General features: G+C 40.8%; 2 protein-coding genes across 2 annotated transcripts; both read right to left on the bottom strand.

The window, feature by feature from the left end:
- Nucleotides 1-1970: 1970 nt before the first annotated feature.
- eif2b2 (eukaryotic translation initiation factor 2B, subunit 2 beta) lies at nt 1971-5949 on the bottom strand. Its single transcript, XM_041958917.1, has 8 exons — nt 5711-5949; nt 5281-5401; nt 3709-3860; nt 3415-3578; nt 2683-2778; nt 2466-2603; nt 2321-2387; nt 1971-2181 (listed from the first exon to the last, which is right to left on the bottom strand). The coding sequence occupies exons 1-8, from the start codon at nt 5880-5882 to the stop codon at nt 2024-2026; spliced, it is 1068 nt and encodes a 355-aa protein (XP_041814851.1). The 5' UTR covers nt 5883-5949; the 3' UTR covers nt 1971-2023.
- Nucleotides 5950-8238: 2289 nt separating this feature from the next.
- tmed10 (transmembrane p24 trafficking protein 10) lies at nt 8239-13998 on the bottom strand. The gene is made up of 5 exons (XM_041958401.1): nt 13771-13998; nt 12676-12796; nt 11624-11697; nt 9784-9910; nt 8239-9636 (listed from the first exon to the last, which is right to left on the bottom strand). Exons 1-5 carry the CDS (start codon nt 13945-13947, stop codon nt 9515-9517), a joined length of 621 nt encoding a protein of 206 aa, XP_041814335.1. The 5' UTR covers nt 13948-13998; the 3' UTR covers nt 8239-9514.
- Between the last annotated feature and the right edge of the window lie 3839 nt (nt 13999-17837).

The raw sequence follows: 17837 nt of genomic DNA on the forward strand, positions 1-17837 counted from the left end.
CAAGCCTTCACATCTAACCACTCAACACAACATTATACTTGGCAGACGCACCAAAACTCCCAGTGGATATTTAGTTAGGACTGTTTCATACCTTTAAATGAAGCAGGGAGGGGAGTCACCTTGTGGTTAGATATTACAATTACACTAGATCCATCTATCTATGTATTTATGTATGTATGTATCCATCTATCCGTGGACTTTGAGGTCATATCCTTGTCCTTCTTGTGTGAATTTGGGGGGTTTCAGGAGCCGGGCAGGAGAGTTACATTCTATGAATTAAAAATGCATGATGAAGATTTTATACGCTGGTTCCAGTATCTCTAACAAGTTATATAATTTTCCAATTTTTAGGTCAATAAATAAGCAGATGAAGGATTCTGTATATTTCCCAGCATTTCTTTCCTGGCAAAGTAAAGACAGCTTAGAAACATTGTTCATCAAAACCATTGTGTTGGTAAATAACATTTACAGAAAATGTAACTGTACAGTTAACTGAATGAATGAAATCATAAAAACACCCAGTTAAGGGTTTTTTTTAAAACGTAGGTTCTAACTTTTTAAAATGATGAACAGCTAAATGATACATGAGCCCTTAATTTGAAAGATAAACAAATCAGCTCACCAGATCAAATTATACAATAACTGCAGCTGCAGTTTTATTTCCCGCCGCTAGAATCCGCTGCTGCGCGCACTCACCGATTACGTCACGTTAGTCCATGTTAAAAGCCCTGTGAGCTCGTTTCTCTGCTGCCGGGTGCGGTGGCGCGCGCCTGTAATCCAAGCTACTGGGAGGCTGAGGCTGGCGGATCGTTTGAGCTCAGGAGCTCTGAGCTGCAGCGGACTATGCCGATCGGGTGTCCGCACTAAGTTCGGTATCGATATGGTGCTCCTGGGGGAGCTCGGGACCACCAGGTCGTCTAAGGAGGGGTGCACCGGCCCAGGTCGGAAACGGAGCAGGTCAAAGCCCCCGTGCCGCTCAGTAGTGGGATCGCGCCTGTGAATAGACGCTGTAGCGCAGCCTGAGTAATACAGCGGGACCCAGTCTTTTTAGACCACCAACAGACTACTGTAACTACACACACCGAAACATTACATGTTTACACCACACAGCAGCTTCTTCGCTGCTTCTTTATCTTCTTATTCCTGTGAAAAACCTTCAGAAACCCACTGCTCTGCTGGTTCTACAGCGCCTCCATCTGGAGCACACCTGTAACTACACCCGCCTCTCTGAATACTTCTCACGACGTCCTGCAGGTGGAGGCAAACTAAAACTACACACATTAAACAGCTTCCTGGCGAGTAACTCATAAACACACATTTCCGTTCAGCTTTATCAGTGTTTCTGTGACCATAGTTTCGTTCTAGTGAAAGTGAAGCGACTGTTTGAAAGAAGCAAACACAGAAACACAGAAGGTCTCCACAAGTTACAATCCACGCTTTTAGGTTCATTGATCCAACAAACATCTGCAGGGCTGTAATGCTGTTCAACCAGAGTTTAACATTTCTTGTCTGTGTGATTATGGTGTCAAACAGTTTATCTGATGTTTACATGTTAACATAAAAAAATCCATCTAATATGACACATTTCTCAGCCATGAAGCCTCCAGTTGTGGATAATGGGGGTTTCGTTCATCCTGTGGGATGAAGTGATAACTTCCTTTATCATGTATTGAACCATTAGTTTATTCTGCCTTCAGATTGTGTCAATGATGCTGTGACACATTTCACATGAAGTGATTCTTCCGAAAACTGCCTTAACATTGACTGGTTCTGATTTTTCTACCCCACTTCAAAATAAATAATAATAATTATTCGATTTATAATATTATAATTAAATATTGATGTTTAATTTCATTTCTTTTAACATTTTGCAAAACATTTGTGAAGAATTGCTGTACGGAACTAAAAAATGTTTGCCCTCACAACTGTATTGCTTAAGTACAGCATCAACCTCACCAAAAGAGAGACAAATGACTTGCGGAGCATCAAGCGTTTTATTTAATTTATTTGTTAATTCCACTGGTTACAGTTCATGGTCTTCTGGGTGGTAAAGTTCGCTCATCAGTCGGTAGATGTATGACGGTGCATGTCCTCCGATGTTAGAGATGAACAGCGTGATGAGCTCAGGTGGGACATAGTCAAACACCGGACAGTGCACGTTCACCTTTGAGAGAATCTCACCTAAAATACAAATTGTAAACTGTGAACTCCTCAGAAAACGAACTTATTATTCTCAAAAGTGGAACATTTATTTTACAGGCTAAAATGTTTTGTTGTTTAAAGAAAGCTGACAAGCATTTAGTTGGGATGTCTGAGTTACCTTCAGTGAAAGGAAGAACCTCATGTGGGGAGACAAACTTATGGAAGGTATCCTCTTCATTTGGGAACTAGGACACAAATCATTTCATGATCACGTCTTGTCAGCAGAAATAACAGAAATTTGGCAGGCTAGGGAGTTTTCTTACCTGAGGCGAGAGCTTGAACATGGGAGCACAAACAATCAGAGGTGTTGAGTGGTGCTTGGCTGCGAGGGCTAAAGTGTGTGTCCCATTGACAGCCCTCAGCCCTCCGTTTGCCAGAACTGTCTGCGTACCGATGATGACCTGGAGGGAGAGATCACCACGCAGGTTAACCCACATGCTCTGACATGACGGTTTCAAAGTGCTCTGTGGTGTGAAATACCTTATTAACACGAGACATGACTGCAAATATGGCAGCGTCTGCGATCACGGTTGTTTCGATGCCAGCTTTTGAGAGACTGGTTGCCATCTCGTGTCCCTGGTGGGAGGTGAACAAAGATGATGAAAACTGAAAACAGTCGTTTATCTCAGTAACACCACGTTTTCCTACAACGATTCCAAAAAAGTTGGGACACTGTGTCAAACATAACAAAAACCGAATGTGATAAGTTGCTGATCCTGTTTGACATATACTCAATAGAAAACAGTACAAAGACAAAATACTAAATGTTTTACCTCACCAGCTTCATTGATATTTGTAAATACCTGCTAATTCTGAGTTTGATGCAGGTGGGACAGGAGCAACAAAAGACTGGGAAAGTTGTGGAACATTCCAAAAACACCTGTTTGGATCATTCCACAGGTAAAAAGGTTGATTGGTAACAGGTGAGAGCATCATGATTGGGTATGAAAGGAGCATCCTGGAAAGGCTCAGTCGTTCACAAGCGAGGATGGAGCGAGATTCAACACTCTGTGAGCACATGATTGTATAAAGGATGTTACTACATGAGCTCAGGAACACTTCGTTAAGCCGTTGTCAGTTCATTCATCACAGTTCAATTGCAAATGATTGCATTCTGTTTTTATTCAGATTTTACACAGAGTCCCGACCTTTTTGGAATCAGGGTTGTGCATGAACACACAATTTCTCGCATTTTTGATGTGTTTCAGCTACCTGGCAGAAGGGGGCGCACTCCGCCACGATGACATGGAATTTGCGTTTGCGTGCAGCGTCTTTGAGGAAGGCCTCCACGGTGCGAGAGCGGCCAATAGTCATGATGACCTCATTGGAGTGAATGTGCTCCAGCGCCTGCATCGCAATGTTGTCGGTTGTTCCCTCTGAAAGGGAAAATTGTGACGGGGTAAAAAAAAGTCAATATTTTAATCTCACAGAATAAACATAGACTTCGATGAATATCTAGTGCCAGCTAATGGATAAATGACCTGCTCATCAAAAAGAAAAATGTACCCAGCTCTGTCAGCAACTCATTAATGGCCTCGATGACGTTGGCTTTGAGGGCGACAAAATGCTGTCTGAAGTTCTCCTCGCTGAGTCCTCCGGAGGTCAGCAGCTTGTGGAGAGATTCCTGCTGGTCTGTCTCTTCACTGCTACCTCGAGATCTGTGGAAAACATCACAGCAAACCAGCTCACAGAAAGAAGAATATGTGCAAAGCCAGGAGATTTCTGCAGAATATTCATTTTCATAATTAAACATGTGTAATTTTCAAGGCAGAAGAGAAGCAGAGGGGCATTCACCCTGCAGATCTAGTTCTCAAACAAGACAAGAAGCCGACTACAGCAAATACACATATACAGCACAGACATGACAGAGAAACAACAAGGGGATGAGAAGAGTTTAAAAAAGCTTCACAAAAGAAAGTTACTGACGTTTAGATCGGTTCAAGGAATACTCTAGGAGCCAAAACACATGTTTCAAATAATAGTAAAACCCAGAATCAATCAAATCAAATCATAAACATAAAAAAAAGAATAATGGACACTGCTTTGATTAAATAAATAAATAGCCACTGTTTCCGGTAAGGCTATATGGTAATAGACTGTAGGACTTTCCTGTACAGGTGCCTCCTATGTGCAATAAACCCAGATAAGCATTCATAATATTCATGGTCCATGTGCTCACTGAACTCAATCTATAACCCCTCCAGCACACTGGTATTAAAATGGGATTTGTATCCAGGTAGGTTATCTGGATAATAAACGATCTGACCTTGCCTTCGTGTTACACCTGGTGTTTTTAATGCATTCCCATTGTCCTCATGGAGGTCAGATCTTTGTCCTCAGAGGCAAAACCTTCCTGTAAGTAATTTGAGTTGGCGGAACATCAGCCCCAGACTCCCTTAAAAAATTGTGGAGTTTTGTGAGTAAGGGGAAACTTGATGAACTTTGTGAAAGGCTGTCTTAATTATTTGTTCCATCTTTTGAAATTTGTCTAATGTACTACATTAATTTATTCCTGTCTTTGTATGTCTTTGTACAAGCATGTAGCCTACTCTGTGACAAGATCAATTATATGCCTGGTTAACAGCAGATCAGCTGCACAGGTGAGTACAATGTGTCACACAGACAGTTATTTCTTGGTGCATATCATTTATTTCCCACCTATGTTGCTTTAATTTTCCACACAGTTCTGTTAAATAATGAATCTTTTGGCACTTTCATGGCACAGAACAGACATGTGATCAGTAGTTAGGGGTGCGTCTCTTTCAGCTTTCGGGCTTGCACGTTCTATACATTTGATCAACAACCTATACTTTGTGTTCACTAAAAACAAATACCTGTATGTTGTGTAGGCTACAGATGCCAGCATGTTGTACGGATTGGCTTTTTTCCTACCTAAGATCTGAACAGAATACAAGCCAGACTGCCATGTGGTCAGGCAAATCTGATCACATTCTGATCACGCATTTACAGCTTGCATCAACATGTATTTATCCTAATCGAGATAAAGTGTCTGGATACAAATCACATTTTATGTATACAGGGATAGAAACAGGGTCTCTCTCCCTGAGGCCTCCTCACCTGGCATATTCCTCTCTGATGATCTTCAGCACCCGTCTGATCATATTGCCAACAGTGGTCTCAGATGGCTGGGCAGCCGTCATTCTCCTCCCCTCCTTCCGGATTATTTCCATCAGATCACCTGAAAGCAGCATTTTAGTGGAAATATGATATCTGTGAAGGCTAAAGCTGGTGACACCCTGAACCTTGAACTGAAGTCACTGTTCTCGCTGCCTTCATCACAAGTCACAGGTCATTCTGTTTTAATAACACCTCCAACATGGTTATAATAAAGTATCAAGCACACGTCTGACAGCTGCTGCAGCAGTTACGACAGATCTGACAATCGTCCTCACTGCTCGCCTACAATGACAGCTTCTGTACTAGTTGCCCGCACTGCTGTAATGTCTGAGTTGAACTGTAAATTCAGAAAAATAGTGGCATGAGGCACCTGCGCTGCTCCACCGCGCCTGAGCTGTGATTCTGCGGAGCAGGGCTGTCGTCTCTCGGGCTGTCTCCGCCGAGCCCCGCAGCGGTCCCGTCCCGCTCCCTCCACGCTTCAGGTCGGACAAAAACGCTTCAATTCTCTCCGTCAGGTCCGTTTCTTTGTCTGGGCCCGGCATAGCTGTTATAAAATCGACTTGCTGTCAGAGTCAAACCTTAGCAACGCCAATATACCATGAAAATGTTTTGACAAGGAAGTAGTTCAGGAGTACATCCGGGTGATTATGACAGTGCTTTCATTTGATTGGTGGACGCCCTCACGGGCTCCTGTATCAAGTTCGCGTTGTGTTAGCAAAGAAGTAACAGTGATCTTAGGGGTGTTTCGGTGTTTAATGGGCGCCTCGGGGTATTCAAGTTTTCGTCAAATCAGTGTAAAATATTGCGTTGGTGTGAGTTTCATTTCTTTCAACGTATAACGCGGGCAGGCCAATCATAACTAGAGGCCGGTGTAATGCCAGATTCTGCATCCCCTTCAGAATGTGTTCACTTTCGTCGTCGTTTGGAAGTCAATCTGATCTGTTTCATGTTGCTAATAGATGGGGGAACTTTTTTATAAACTTATTTATTCTGACTACATAAAAACACTAAATTTGATTCAGACACTCTTTTATTTAGTTAGTTATTTCGAATTAAGTATTGAAATATATATTTAAAAAAACTATGTTAACAGCCAACAGGTATAATATAAACTCAATCTATCAATGTATAGTACATAGAGTCTCACAGAAGCACACTGCTAAACTACTGTACTGAGCACAAATTTCACTTCACGCTCATCTACAAGAGGTGTTTTCTAGTGCCATTATCAAGTCCATGTCTAAATATGTCCAATACTTTGGTTAATGGCCAAATGCCTGCAAAAACCTTAGTAATTCACTGTACCTGCTTAGCAACAGCATGTTAGCATACTAACATTAGCATGTGGTGCAAAGCACAGCCTCACTGAGCCACCAGCAATTCTGGAGACTCTCAGTCTTGTTTCCCTTTAGCCCTCTGATTGAGAGTCGGTGGTAGATTTCAAGACATTTAATGTGTAATGTAAAATTGCACTTTTCAAATAAGTGTTGTGTGCTGGTCACAGACTCTGCATCTCAAGAACTGATTCCAGAGTTGATCCTTCCACTTGACAAGGTTTTCATTCTTGTGTCAGAAATTCTGAAGTTCCTCTGGTTGACATTTTCTCCCATAGGTGTGAAAGGAAATGAGCGGTTTTGATACGTAGTCCCACAGTTGCAATATTTTCTTGTCATCCAATCAGTGACAGACAATGAATTGAAGAGAATGTCATGGCTGAAACTGCAGCCTTGGAGTATATCTGCTTGCTCTTCAAAGCCCAGGAGAGCATGTGACCCAGTTCAGTCCCTCGAAAGAGATCACTGAAGGTCAGGCTAGGTTGGTTGTCCATGGTCTGAGGTTTGGTGGAGGCTATTGATCAAATACTCTCATGCAGTGGTGTTGTAAATGGTAAAGTGATGGGAGACTGTGATTTTCCTCAATCAAAGCACATCATGGTCGGTCAGATCCCGAGAATTCAGCTGGTGAATTGAGACAGTAAGTGGACTGTTTCGCCCTCATAGTTCAGGTCTTTCACAGCCACTTACAGCATAGATTTTATTTTCAGCCTGGGCGATAATTGCAATATGTCAAGAATCCTTTGAGGGCTCTTTACCCGGGATGTCTAAAACCTGCCTGAACACTAACTTAATGAGAAATCCTCCATAGCATTGGTAACTAACATACAGCACATACCTAGAGCGTATCATCCAATTCATCACAATTGTGACCATCGAGCAACATGGATTTTGTTTGAAAAGAATGTAGGAATTTTCAAAATTCTATCCATTTAAAAGTTGAAACATAACTCACTCACCTTGTGTTGTGGAGCTTTGATGACTTAAGAGGGTCATAATGAGTTCCCATACTGCAGCACTATAAATGCTTTTAGTTGTTTGACAGGTACATGCTCCATTTTTGAGGACAACCAGCTCTTGTTGCTATGGAATTGGAATGCACTTAGTGGAAATTTAGCTTAAAGCTTATTCCAAATTAATGTAATGACTTCGGCCGGTCTTCGCAGTGCACAAGGGATGTAAAGAGCAGTGGTCATGTGAGCTTTTACACCATACGGGTAAAATTGCTAAGATCTCTTCAGGACAAGTTGATTAGGAATTACACATGAACACTGTACTTATAGACAGAAAGTAAATTTAGTCCAATAACATGTTTTGGGTCAAGATGGCAGCCAGCAGGGCATCCAATGATTTGAGTAATTTGAATATATTAACGATTTGGAAATATTTTGAACTGTTGTTACACATTACCCTTAATTATTATACTGCTGTGAGGTTAAAGTGCTATTTTCTCCTGTAGTAATGAAGTCTAGCCCTCACAATACTGTGATACTACAGTATTTAAGTCACCTCATATATATATTAGCATTGCAAGTGGGAAATACATGTTAGACTTCACCATAACTAATGTAAATCCATCCAATATTTTATTGAATAAAAGCCCAACACAAATTTACAAAATTTATCAGTCAACATAAAAATCACTGATTGCGCACAATGCGCATGTTCATTGTTAAAAATGTATCCATGACAGATGCCTCAATTAATCCCTGTCTGAATATTTGCAACCACCCACATTCTCATGTAACCCAAGCCTCGTAAGTATTTCAAAAGAAAAGAAGCACACTGGATGGATCTGCGAGGGAAGTGATATCTTGAAAATTACAAAAGGATAACTGAATTAACCAGTGCGTAAAGTAAGAGGTCGTATGACTGAAAGGAAATTTCAGAAAATGTTTGGATAGCCTACTTTACATTTCCCGTGAAAACCTCTGTCCACTGCACTCTGACAGGAGAAACTTGCACAAATATATATGAATTGCATCACAGAAGTCAGGTGGTTAAATTACTCATAGCCATGTACACACAGCACAATGCTGCACAAGGTTTTTTTTTTGTTTCTTGCTACTTTTGATTGGTGACAAACTTAATGTTCAGGTGTTCCAAAAACAAAACTAGAACGTGCAAGAGCTCATAGAAGTGACCTAATTTATAACTAAGAGAATATTACTCTGACAACTCACAACCCCCCCAAAAAAATATACTTGTAGAAGCAACTAAGTAGCATTTACAATATGAAAACAAACTAAATACACGGTTAAATTTAGCTACCAAACATGAATGCAAATTAGGTGACATAACACAGACGTTAAGTGGTTGCCAATTCTCTCATCGAAGTAACAACAAACCACTTTTCATACAGCCTTCACTTGATAAAAGGGCACCAAGGATCTAGTTTGCTTGACATGGCAAATAATGTGTACATCAACAGAAGGGCAAAAGACATTCGCTCATGGCACATCCATTCAAAACTGAGCTCAAAATCAAACATCACCCTTTCAACTGATTGAAGGAACGAGCTGCTATTCAGTAAACTGCAACATTCAAAACAGTGCAGACAGAAATGTGAAGTGCCATGGAGATGGGCACACCCCTCCCATGTCTCACAGTGCATTTCTCCCTACAGCGCTTTTCATGTATCAAACCACTAAATAAGCAGGTGAATTTTTTCAGAGGACGACCTTAATACTCTTTCTGTGACAGCTGTGAAAACTAGAATTTGAGCCCCTCAACCCCACTTGCTGTTGTTTGCTGAAGCTAGTCCAAAGAGGGTGGATGTTGGGATGTGTTGGCTGACTGGCAGGCAGCTTCCTCCTGAGGTCAGGAGCTAGGGGGCTGCTCTACTCAATCAGCTTCTTTGCCTTGAAGAAGCGCCGCAAGTAGAAGACCTGCCATGTAGCCAGTCCAATGAGACAGCACATGGAGAATATGCTGAAGTACAGCACACGTGTGTTGGTGGACTCTGGAGAGTGATGGAAAAAAGATGTTACAATGAACTCACTCTACAAAAATTTCTGACACTACAGAAATCCATTTGATCATCTGAAATTCGATTGTAGACAATTAAGTCACGCGTTCTGTCTCCCCACAGACAGTGTTGTTTTCTTACCATTGGTGTCCCGCATCTCCTCCTCCCTCTTCTTCATGTATGCAAAGTCATTGACAATGGACTCTGACAGGTCCTCCAGTCGCCTAAGCTCAACCTCGAGAGGCTTCAGCTTCTCCACCTTGGCAATCTGGAGGGACATAGCAGAAGCTACTAAAATGCCAATGATGGAAAGTATAGAACACCTCTTTAAACAGTGTCATTATACACTTTGTCCTGAAGGTGTCGCTCTTAAGCTGTGTATACACCTTCAGCGTTTTAACAAATGGTATTAGGCCATTTACTCCTGTTCAACTAGGCTGCTGGGAAAGCTGCCAGTTGAACTTTGGTGTGAACAGAACAGCTGTACTCTCTGAGAAGGTGTGTCTTCATGTTTAATGAACTCTGGAACTCTGGCTATGTGACATGAATGTGTGACGTGCGCAAATGTAACAGCAAAAGTGAACAAGATCCCAAGTTTTATCTGATTCATCAGTCCATGTGACTTATGTTGACAACTGTCAGTTCATCTGTAGTCTGTGTGTAGTTCAAACGGACAAAAATAAAACACCAGCAATGCCTCTGTTCTCTTTGGTCTGAACCAAATGAACCAAACTATTGCTTTAATTTGTGCAGCAGCCACGGACATGGACATTTACCCATTAGGAGCTTGCATAGAAAAATCTGCCTGCAATGCAGCATGCAAATGACATCAAATGAGCAGAGAACAAAGAAACACTGAATAGTGTGGCTTGCATCTGCCAAGTACACTTTCTAACAGAGTGCGTAACAGACAGGGACTCTGCAGTATCTTAACCAAATGCCAATGCATCATCTATTGAACAGTTTCCAAATGTGTTCTCAGCAGCACACCTATCTACGTAGGTGAATACATGTGTAATTTCAGCTCCACCTCCCTGCCCACAGACAGGCATGCCCACTTCACTCTCCCTGAGCATCCGCCTACCCACTCCCTCAGCGGAACAGAACGTCATGTCCATGCAGCATGTGTGGGAAGGAGGGTGATTCTCAGATCACAGGGCTTTATCACTTCCATACTTATTTTTAAGTGTTGCCCGAGGCAGCCACAGTAACAAGTGCTATTCATTCTGAGAAGGACCACGAAGTAATGGAAGCGATGATGCACAACGTGTCCCTATATAGAAAAATACTGAATGATGTGGAGGCAAAGAACCTTCTCCACTGATTCCTGTTTTCTATACTGGGACACCTTGATTACATTATCATGTTTTGATAACAGACACTTGGAAATGCCATTAATACATAAAGTATTGCGCACGTATAACAAGTATTCATATGTGACAGAAATGTAAAAAAATTAAGTTCTGGAGCACTAAATTCTTGTTTCCACAGATCAACTTAATCTGAATCTGATTAATCAATAAGATTATTTCAATGTTGCACCACTGTTACTGGGAAAGGATTGCAGGTCTTTTGCATCTCTTGCATGTGAACTCACTTTGTGTCTAAGGTAGTGTGATAAATTTGGGCCTTTGTCCTGACTAGCAATATAGTTGCAAATTTGATTGAGTCGTCAGTCAGCCTGCAATTTTTCAGTCCAAAACCAGCTTCTCAAAGGAGAACCCAAAGTTTAGGTTGTATTTAGGACATTTGGGTGCCCTCTAACATTTATACCCAGCCGCTGGCAGCAGATTAACATGAATCTGTGGCTTTGTAGTTGTTCAAACTGGAATAGTGAATACAGTATATGCAGTGAAACCCCTGCTGCAAGACCAGTGACCTACATCCACTGACCTAGTCCACAAGCTGCAGACAGACTTTCTTTATCTGCAGTATCTGTATCATTCTACAAAAAGAAAATGTTTCAGGCTCCAGCACTTACCTCTTCATAGTTTTTGGCCTCCACACCATGCTTCATGTCCAGATTTACCAGCTGGTCAGGCACTCTTCCAGTCCCTGATGAAAAAGAGAAGAGATTTTAGCATCATATGCAACCAACTGAATTAAACTGTATTCACTCACTGTGTCATGCAAACCTAGTCTAGTTCCAGAATTGGGAAAGCCTTCATTTACATGACAACTAAGAAAATTTTCACTCCATTAATCACTTTTCTGCATGGATCGTTAGTAGTTACCTTTCATTCCTTTATTTCACTAATTTTCAGAAATTCACATCTCTAATTTCCAACCATCTATTCATATCACAACAACAAAAGGGTTTCCATTAAAAAAAAAAGTGCTCCTGAGTGGTCCTGAAATATCTCAATGATCTGGACAAAATGGGAGAAATATTATCTTTGTTTACAGAGCCAAAAAAAAACAAAAAAACTGGCAGGCAATATAAACAATGACATCAGGAAATACTTGTTTGGCCATGTCTGATCTTTCTCAGTCTTCGTTATTTACCCTTGCGGTGGTTAGGCAAGTTACGGCGTTCAATCCGAGCATGCGCTTCATCTGAGTGAAGCAACAACTGAACAAATGAAACTGTTGGCTTACCAGTAGTCGACATATTAATTTAAAAAATGGGAGATTCATTTTTTCAAATAGGATATGTGGAAATAAAATTTTAGCCTATTTTAATACCATTCAAATTGTGCTTTGAGGGAATTATTTTCACCAGAGATTATGACCGCAAAGATTTAAATATATCGGACCTCGGCAGGTTTTCCTGGTGGAAAAAAACGGTAATTACTGGATAACTGAGTGTAACTAAAGGGTTAAATGTCACTGCAAATTTTATTTCTAAACAAAGTGGAGCAAAATGGTCATCATAAACCCAGACTCTGAGATCTTTCTTCTTGCTCAATGATTAAAACAAAGTAATTTTCCCTAATATATATCTGTTAATGACAGAAAAATAACGACGTGTCTCGAAATGAATCAAAATTTTGAACCTGTGAGCTGCCTGGTTTTGGGGGTTAACACACTTACCCATGGGAGATTTGCTCTCAAAGCACACCTCAAACATGTCATAGTCCTCTGTGGTGAATGCAAACTTTCCTTTTGTTGCATCTTCCTTGGAGTAAAGCGTGTGGCTGGAGGAATCTGTAATCTACAAAATTAAAGCCAACAATGATAAAAAATATGAACTGTATTGCTGAATCGGTTCAGCATCTCAAATGTTAGGATTTTCTGCTTCTCATTCATGTGTGTAAGTGCATAACACAGGCAATTTCAGGATCACAGCTTGGGCCCTTAGAAATTGTGTTGGACCTGACCTAATCAGATTTAACAACATAAACTAGGTTACTTAGAGCACAAACATACTGCATAATAAATGTGATACCTAATTCAAGACGAATTACTGCCTACTGAAAACCAGTACACTCATTATTAATGTTTTAATGTGACAGCTGTTAAAACATGGAGACTGTTTTACAAAACAGTACTAGGATGCAACGGTCAATAAAAATGTGAGGACAGAAGCCCCAGTATAATGTATAACGTTAAAGGGACTCTTAATAGCGCATTCATTTTTCGCTAAATAACAATACATAATGTTACAAGCTGTCGTTGACATGTGATAGAAGAGGCTAACGTGCTACCGTTGCTAGCTTGTGACTGCCAGTTGAATGGACGATAAGACTGACGTGTAACAGCAGCAGAGCCTAGCCGATGACACATATGGGATTACTTCATACAATATATCATACAACAATTAAGCAATAAACGCTCGCAGTCGTTGATAAAATGGACGTTCATTAATATCAGAATGATTTGAGTTTGTGACAAAACGCAATCTTGACGATAATGACACCAAGGGCTGACGTTAGCTAGCTAATTAGCTGTTAGCTACTAAAACCAGGAAGACGTGTTTTTCGGGGCCTAGGTTAGCTACAATGCTAACAACAGCTATTACAAATTCCAGCCGCACTCCACCAACAGCGCAGACTACATTTAACACAAGCTATGAATTCCATTGTAGCCGCTAGTGTACTTCAACACAGACGTTAACAGACTGAAGCGATTTCGGACGCAATACAAGCTGGTTACTTTAACTGTAGCTAGCCGCAGGTCTGTGCTCACCTTCAGATTAGTTTTGGTGTTCGCCTGCTCGCTTATTTCATACTCCCCCGTGACGAGGACGTCTTTGTGGATCTCCTCTCGTAAGCACTTTCTTGAGTTGACCGGTAAAAAGAAAGAAATGGAAAATACAGATTCAATAAGAACCGGTAACAGCAGTAGCGCAGCGAGTCGAGCCATGGCTACCCTCAACCAACCGACCAACCAGCCCGTGACAGCCAACCAGCTTAACACTGAGTTCCAACTCACACAACCGGCTTGAAAGAGCCCTCCAGCGCCCCCACTGACCTGGAGGGAGAACTACGCTCCGACTCTTCCAATGAGCTGCAGCTGAGGTCAACTTGTGTGCGGAGACTCTATATGTCTGGATGTCTGGCAGCTGCCTTCGCAAATTCAAATTTTATATATATATATACGTATACATACATATATACACATATATACATATGTGTATATATATATATATACGTATACATATATATGTATATATATATACATACATATATGTATGTATGTATATATATATACATATATATATACACACCCATATATATATACTATATATACGTATATACATATATGTGTGTGTGTGTATATATATATATATATATATATATATATATATATATATATATATATATATATATATATAATCACAGAGATATGATTTGAGAATGAAAGCATCTTTACTTTAAACCACATCTCGCTGTCTTCATAAGCAAGTATAGCTGGCTCAGATGACGCAGGATGTCAAATGTGGTCTTACAGAGAATGATTGGAATTCTACGTGAATGTAAGACCAGAACAGACACTGCTAACTCAGCGGGGACCACAAGAAGCATCCAAGAGGGATTCCATTACCTGGCTGTTACAGATCTCTAGTATACTCTATAGACAGGACCTAGAGGAAAACTGAAGAGCAAGGCACAAATGCAACATCTATGTCAATATCGGTGCAACAACAGCCTGGACAACTGAATGAACGCTAGAGAAGGGAACGGATAAGTCTTCGGCCAGGAGTTGATAGATGGCCAGAGAAAAATCAAGAAAAACTTTTACATCCACCGCCCGAGACCATGTTCGAACAGATGCAGGGGTTACAAGCCATCCCTCCCAAATACACATATATACATATAAACATAACACGTGTTATTTTACAAAACTTTACTAAACAACACAAGACTCCTTTGAGAAAATCAAAGCTTCTAGTTTTAAGAATATTTTACATAGACCACAGTATATTTATGACCAAGGCCCCCTAGTGGGTCAAAAAGGCCATATTCCTGAGATTGGTAATGAGAGTGTGGGAAGACATGTGCTAACATGTAAGTTCAAGGTAGTGGAAACCACAAGAAAGCGCAGAGCCTTTTATGTATTTTACAAAATGATAAAATAGCAATCTTAGATGGGAGTCTGTGAAACAAAGTTTTTATCAAATGGAGATCAACAGACAAATAGCCCACAGAACTGTCTATAAATTATTGATGTAGGTCTACTTCAATCACTGTGCATATTTTAAACCTTCTTCCATAGAAAGATACTGATACTGCAGTTGTAACATTATCTCTTTTCATTTTGCTGTATACTGAACTGAACAATTAGCTTATTGATATCCATACATTTACAGTCAAAAATGTCTATAATGTTACCGTAATTGCTGAATAACCCATTCAGTATGTTACTGGTGAATCCAGGTTATGAAACAGACATATCATGCTCAGTGTTGGCTGAGGCATTTTGAGAGTCCCAAAAGCTATTATTTTTCTGTCAGCAGCTCAGGGATTACCCAATTACATATAATAGAGCTGTCCAGTTTCCAGGGAAACATCCTTGTTACTGATCCCACGAGACGAGATGAGGACACGCTGCTGTGTGGGGAGTCTGGCACTAAGTGAACAGTAATTATTGGATAGAGAAATCCCTCCAGTATTGTAGCTTAGTGCGTCAAATAACCTCTAAGAATAGCATGTCACACACTCCTCCGTGCTATTGAGCTTTTAGCCCAGAAATGAAATTCACTAAACTTTATAGCCATATACCTTTGACCAATCTACGTTGTTGCATGTTTTAATTATACTAAAATAGGAATCTCACACCTGCCCATTAAACCTTTCTTTGTTTGTAACCGCTCCCAGTGATTTTCAGTCCTCAAGTACATTTTGAACAATATTCAATTATATTTCTAGGGTGAGACACTTGGAAAATTACTTCAACAATCTCACTGTTGACTAACCTTTTTATCACCTCTGGGCACTGGTTCAGCATTGCATGTCATTATGAAAGTTCTACTTTACAGAGTAGATTACTTCCTTAAATGAGCCTGCATGCTGACGCAAGTGTCCACACTCCCTTCGACTAATTGCTGTCATTCTTTGATTTGTGCTCGTTATCATCTGTAGAGTCTGAAAAATACAAAGGAAAAGCAGACGCACGCAGATAAGAGCCCAGAATCCAGACTGAGTTCAAACCTAAATTTTATTTGTCACACATCGCCACGGATGAACACATAGTCACAGGAACATAAACCTACAGAATAATTGCCTTATGTCAAATGGACTCACTCTATGACTACTACTGAGTAACTATCACTCAAACAGGTGCTCAGCCACAGACAGTGAGGTATTCATGGTTTCTTTAAGCTTACATATCCTCTCTTGACAGAGGGGAAGGTATCAGGGGATGGATGTCTGTGAATATGGAGCCGAGCCAAGATGAGCTCTTGTCGTCGTGGCATGGAGGCGAACTCAGCTGTTTCATCATCACTGCCCTCACAATTACACCCAGGCAGGGATCTCTGTCTGTCTCCCTGCATGCTATCCTCATAGATTCATCGTTTTCTCCTTTCCTCTTCCTCCCCTCGCCTTGCTCTTACTTTCCTCCTCTCTCTCCATCAGGCGAACGCTGCCTGGTTCCTCCCCTGGGTTGCAGCACCGACGCAGGTTGGCGTCACAGTGGTCTAATTTTACTGCTGTTGATGCTGATGTTAAAAGAAGCATAGGCACCTGCTATTTCTGCTGCTACCCCATCTCCCTGGGGCCGACAAAGAGGTATTAATAGACAGAGTTATTAGGCGCTGCATGGTCGCACAGAGAGGCTTTATTGAGGAAAACGAGGCTCTGCTAAAGTGCAAAGGGAAACAGATAGGTACTCAGAATGCAGCTGTTATACAACAGCACAGTGCTAACAAAATAAGAGGCTATGTAAAAACAGTTTCAATCCAAGCATTTTAGAAAGCATTCTGCAAGCAAGAACCAAAGAAGTAGCATTGTACTTCTGCAACTTTCATCCTTGGAACTATTTCAGATATTCAAATCTTTTTGATTTATTTCAGGTTGTTTATTGTCTGGAAGAGCAGGCCTATATCCATTCAGGAAGCAGAGTAACAGCTGCTGACATCTTGGCCTATTGCACAAAAGGGTGTGTCCACATTGGAAAGGCTCAAACGTCAGAGTAAGTTACTTATTGTGTGATGGTAGTCTTCCACCAAGCATATCCCTTACGCGCGCACACACACACCACGCATTTCCTGCGCAAGCCATTAAGCAATCTGCCTTCCGGTGATTCTTTACATGGTGAAATATTGATAAAGGTTGAAATGAGCAAGTGAGGTGAAAGAATGACAAGTAGCTGGGAGCGGTAGGTAAGGCTTGATGACAAACTGTGTAACAGTCTTGCACAAACGACACTTTGACTACCCATCTAGACTCATTTCAAATAAAATTGTGTTATTGATGAATCTACTGTCTTTGTTTAAATGTTGCCATTCCTCTAAATAACAATTTTGTGTTTTGAAAGATAGAAGAAACAGGATTGCATTACTCTATACGGAGAGAAGCACGTAATTCCTTAAATGCACCTGGACCGCGAGGCTATGAGTTGAAACAAAGCAGCCAAATGTTCTAAATCTAATGAAAACCACTAAGAAAAATACCAAATTAAGAGAGTAGTAGTTAAGTAAAAAGGACAACATTTTAAAAAAGGTGTTCACACATTTTGAGTCAGCGGTGTGTTTCTTGGAAAACAATACAGAAAACGTATCAGTCAGTTTTTCTGATGTGTGAATGGAAAGA

The sequence above is a fragment of the Chelmon rostratus genome, chromosome 18, assembly GCF_017976325.1.
Source record: "Chelmon rostratus isolate fCheRos1 chromosome 18, fCheRos1.pri, whole genome shotgun sequence".
Lineage (NCBI taxonomy): Eukaryota > Metazoa > Chordata > Actinopteri > Chaetodontiformes > Chaetodontidae > Chelmon > Chelmon rostratus.

Coding starts and splice junctions, on each gene's coding strand:
- eif2b2 (XM_041958917.1), bottom strand. CDS start 5,882: ATGCCGGGCCCAGACAAAGAAACGGACCTGACGGAGAGAATTGAAGCG. Junction 5,402..5,710: donor GGCGCGGTGGAGCAGCGCAG/GTGCCTCATGCC, acceptor TGCTGCTTTCAG/GTGATCTGATGGAAATAATC. Junction 2,182..2,320: donor GGTTCTTCCTTTCACTGAAG/GTAACTCAGACA, acceptor TTTGTATTTTAG/GTGAGATTCTCTCAAAGGTG.
- tmed10 (XM_041958401.1), bottom strand. CDS start 13,947: ATGGCTCGACTCGCTGCGCTACTGCTGTTACCGGTTCTTATTGAATCT. Junction 12,797..13,770: donor ACACCAAAACTAATCTGAAG/GTGAGCACAGAC, acceptor TTAATTTTGTAG/ATTACAGATTCCTCCAGCCA. Junction 11,698..12,675: donor TGAGAGCAAATCTCCCATGG/GTAAGTGTGTTA, acceptor CTTTTTCATCAG/GGACTGGAAGAGTGCCTGAC.